We start from the raw sequence: 4161 nt of genomic DNA, 5'->3' as shown, positions 1-4161 counted from the left end.
ATAAAAATATAAATAAATATATATAAAGAGTTCAGCCCCTTAATATATTTCTATTAATTAATACATATATATAAAAAACCCTAAAAAACAACAGATAAACCCCCCAAAAAATCCACCCCCCTCCAAAAAAACCCCCAAGAAAACAAAACCAAAACCTAATTCCCTGGGTCTAATGATTCAGGTGCTTAAAATCCTACAAAGACATCCATGTGTGCTCAAAAAGGCAACTTTTATACTCATCTCTACGTGATGCAGATGTTGACCCAGGGTGAGAAGGATGTGGATGCACGTGGCTGAGCCTCAGCCCTGACTACAAGCCAAGGTGGATCTGTATGTGCCTTGCATGGGGTGAGGAGGTGGGAGGATTGCTCCCATCCCTTTGTTCTGGCCCTGGGGTTGGGATTTTAGGAGGAACAAACTCCCTGATGGGCATCAACATCCCTTGAGATGGGGTGGGCATGGGGCTGAGAGCACAGGAGGTTGGGGTGACCCATGTGCCCCTTGACTAGACCCATCCTGAGCATCTCCTGTGAGGAAAGTGAGCTGGACCTGGGATGTGGGATGTAGTGATTTTTTTTTTTTTTTTTTAGAGAGAAATGATTAGAAAAGAGGAGGAAGGAAAAGCATGTGGAGCTGGGCTGGGCTGCTCCTGTCCATGGGAAGGAGACCTGGGCTGTGCAGTGTGTGTGGCACCAAAATGTGCCTTTTTTTGGCTGTGCTGAGTGTGCCACAGCGGCTGGGAGATGTGGGAAGACATGGGAAGGCTCAGTGGGGACCAGGGCATATAATTTTTGCACCCCACAGAGGGAAAAGCAGGGGAGATGCTGCTGGGAGGACCTTCTCCTTACCCCAGGGAGTCTTGGGTGGTGCAGAGGTGCAGCGGGGCCAGACCCTCGTCGCTCCTCAGGTTGGGATCAGCCTTGTGCTCCAGCAGCAGCTCCACGCAGTCGGTGTGACCCCCCAGGCAGGCTTCGTGCAGGGGTCCTTGCCCTCCTGGTGCCAGGTCCGGGTTGGCCCCTCGAAGGAGGAGGTGGCGGAGGCAGGCGGTGTGACCTTGGCGGGCGGCGGGGCACAGTGGGGTGGTCAGCTCCTGCTTGTACTCCAGAGACCACAGCCCTGCCGAGATGAGGGAGCTGGGCTGACCCCTTGGCTTCCCAGTCCCTGGGCATCAGCCTTTTGAATAAACCCTACCAAGATACTGCTTTTTTTGCTTTTTCTCTCTTTTTTTCCTATTTTTCTTTTGGCTCCCTGGCAGCTATAGATATTTCAAAGAACCTGATTAAGGTTGGTGGCTTCTCCAAGCAGCTGTGTCCATGTCCAGGAGAAGGATTTCATATGGCATGAGGTGGGTAAACCACTACCTAAGGGACTCTGGGTGCAAAGTCTTGCTGGCAGGAGCTAAAAGGCAGCTTGCAAATTCCCCATCAGCACTTAGGACAGGGAAAAGAAAACATCTTTACTGGGATGGAGCTGGGCTTAAAGGCACCCAAGTTGTGTGAGAGCGTGTTCAGAAGGTGATGCAGGGCTGGGCATGGGTTGAGCTGAGCCTGGGCTCGGCTGGAGCAAGGCATTGCATTTCCCAGCAGCTCTGGGATGTGCTGGGATGTCCCAGCAGCTCTGGGACCATCAGTAGATGCACGATGCCTGGTGAGCATCTGGGACCATCAGTAGATGCACGATGCCTGGTGAGCATCTGGGACCATCAGTAGATGCACGATGCCTGGTGAGCATCTGGGACCATCAGTAGATGCACGATGCCTGGTGAGCATCTGGGACCATCAGTAGATACACGATGCCTGGTGAGCATCTAGGACCATCTGGGGTTGGGAAGCAGCAGGTACCACTCCCCTGGGAGCATCTTATTCCTGCCAGCTAGGACTGGGCTGCTCTTTCTGAGCCCTTGGCATGGGGAATTTGGGTTGTGAGCCCTCTTGTAAACATGCCTAAGCCACGGAGCACCCCATCTCCACCTGGAAAAATCATGTGGAAACACACTTTTTACACTTCCTTGTCCCTCCAGTGGGTTAGTATGTGCAGAAAAAAAATAAAATAAGAAAAGAGATGAACATTTATGGGTAGGGATTGCAGGGCACAGTCATCTAACCAGCCACCTTGGGAACAGGCTCTGTAAAAGCAACGTTAGGAACTGGGATCACTGCACCTCACCAAACTGGGGTTAGTAAATACCAGTTTGTCAATTGTTCTGGACTGGCCTTTAAAGGAAAAAAAGAAGTACCTGAGAGTCCATAAGACGCTTGGCTTTTCACCTGCCACTCCAACTCGTTTTTATTGATCTCAAAAACCAAGTTGACATCTTGATAATACCGGTCAGTCAGGACCTGGAGGTTTCTCAGGTCTCCCGTGAGCAGGGCTGTGTAATATCTGGTGGCGGGAGCGTGAGCCGTTCCAGGATGTTCCGAATCCAATTTGGGAGAAATTTGTAGCTTTTCTGTTACAGGTCCTGGTAATTCGCCCATTCCAGTGTTTCCCTTGTGTGTAGGTCCCAGCTGGGATGATAGACAAGCTTTTATAGTTCATTGTTTCCATCCTCCTGGGCTCATTGTCTAATTATAATCCAGTTAAAACTCGATTGTTGTGGTATTTATAACTCCTCCGGGGTCAGATGATAACGGGCACGAGATACAATGTGAGGGTCAAACGCTCACCCAGGCTGTGTTGTGGCAGCACCTCTTGGATTAAATTGCTGGTTTAACTGCAGGCAGCAGCTTGGATGTGGGTGTTTAGGCTGAGAGGAAAACAGTGCCTAGTGTAAAAAAATAAATAAAAATAATAATAATTAAAAAAAGTGATCGAGGTCCTGTCTGCCCAACCTCATATCACCTTATTTTTGGCTCTGAGAAAGTGTTTGTTTGGGTTTGTTTTTTTTTTTTCAATTCTGCCGAACACTATTATTTTTTTTCTCTTTAAGGAACTCATAGATGTTTCCAATCTTGTGATGGCTTTAAATTAAAATCCAGGCATCACATTAGTGGCCAACACGCCGCAGCCAGGCACGCAGGGATGCAAAGCTCTTGGCAAAGGCCAGCGAGGTACAAATCCTCCCGGGGCTTTGGCAGAGGGATCTGCTCTCCCTGCTGCTGCCTTGTATAGGAGAGTGAAAGCACCCAGCCTCTGCTGCCATTTAAGCACAGGGACAGATGCCAGTGGAGTGTCCCAGCTCCTGTGGCTCCTCAAGGTCATGGGAGAAGTCTGGGGTGAGGACGAGAATAGATCTCAGCATCTCGTGACTTGGAGGCTCTGGGTGATGCCACCTCCCCGGGGAATAAACGTGATCAAAGTGGATCTCAGGAATATATGGGCTGCTCAGGGAGGTTGTGGAGTCCCCATCCCTGGAGGTAATTAAAAGATGGGTAGATGAGGTGCTCAGAGAGATGGTTTAGTAATGGACAGGTAGGGTTGGACTTGATGTTCTCAAAGGTCTTTTCCAACCAAGTGATTCTATGATTCTAAAGTAACCAGATGTGGAGGGAGTGCTGAAATTCTTCATGGTTCCCTCTGTGTGGAGTTAACCTGGAACTGGAAAACAGTATTTCACAGAATCACAGGCTGGTGGGGGTTGGAAGGAGCCTCAGGAGATCATCCAGTCCAACCCCCTTGCCAAAACAGATTCCCTATACCAGGTTGCACAGGAAAGGGTCCAGGTGGGTTTTAAGCATCTCCAGAGATGGAGACTCCACAACCTCTCTGGGCAGGAAAGTGTCCGGGTGTGTTTGAACATCTCCAGAGATGGATACTCCACCCCCTCTCTGGGCAGCCTGTCCCAGGGCTCTGGCACCCTCACAGTGAACAATTTTTTCCTTAAGTTTGTCTGGAACTTCTGGTGTTCCAGTTTTTTCCCATTTGTGACCTTCTCTGTAGCTTTCTGCAAGTGAGGACCTGGTTGGGTTCCTGCAGGTGACTCTGAACATCCTTGTGCCAGCCCTGGGCCAACACATCCACACTGCAAGAGTCATCTGAGGTTTCTTTTTGAGTCTCCTCAGCACAGCTGTGGTGACATCCAGCCCCTCAATGCAGTTGCAGTGACATCCAGCCACCTGGCCTTGGGCACTGTGGGAAGAGCATGAAGCCACAAAAAAATCACAGTGTGCCCACCTAGGATGGGGTTAAGCTGAGCTGAGAGGGTCTGGCTTGGGGTCCTTG

The 4161-nt window shown here is 49.9% G+C and overlaps 1 protein-coding gene across 1 annotated transcript; it reads right to left on the bottom strand.

Annotated features, from left to right (window-relative positions):
• Positions 1-848: 848 nt before the first annotated feature.
• LOC114818520 (ankyrin repeat and SOCS box protein 18-like) lies at positions 849-2507 on the bottom strand (the record flags this gene model as incomplete). Its single annotated transcript, XM_029084697.1, has 2 exons — positions 849-1116; positions 2237-2507. Coding segments are annotated over 2 exons (539 nt in total), but the record flags the coding sequence as incomplete, so codon positions are not given.
• Positions 2508-4161: the final 1654 nt, after the last annotated feature.

This window comes from Antrostomus carolinensis, unplaced genomic scaffold, assembly GCF_000700745.2.
Source record: "Antrostomus carolinensis isolate BGI_N321 unplaced genomic scaffold, ASM70074v2 scaffold17664, whole genome shotgun sequence".
Lineage (NCBI taxonomy): Eukaryota > Metazoa > Chordata > Aves > Caprimulgiformes > Caprimulgidae > Antrostomus > Antrostomus carolinensis.
This window is presented reverse-complemented; position numbering and strand designations above follow the sequence as displayed.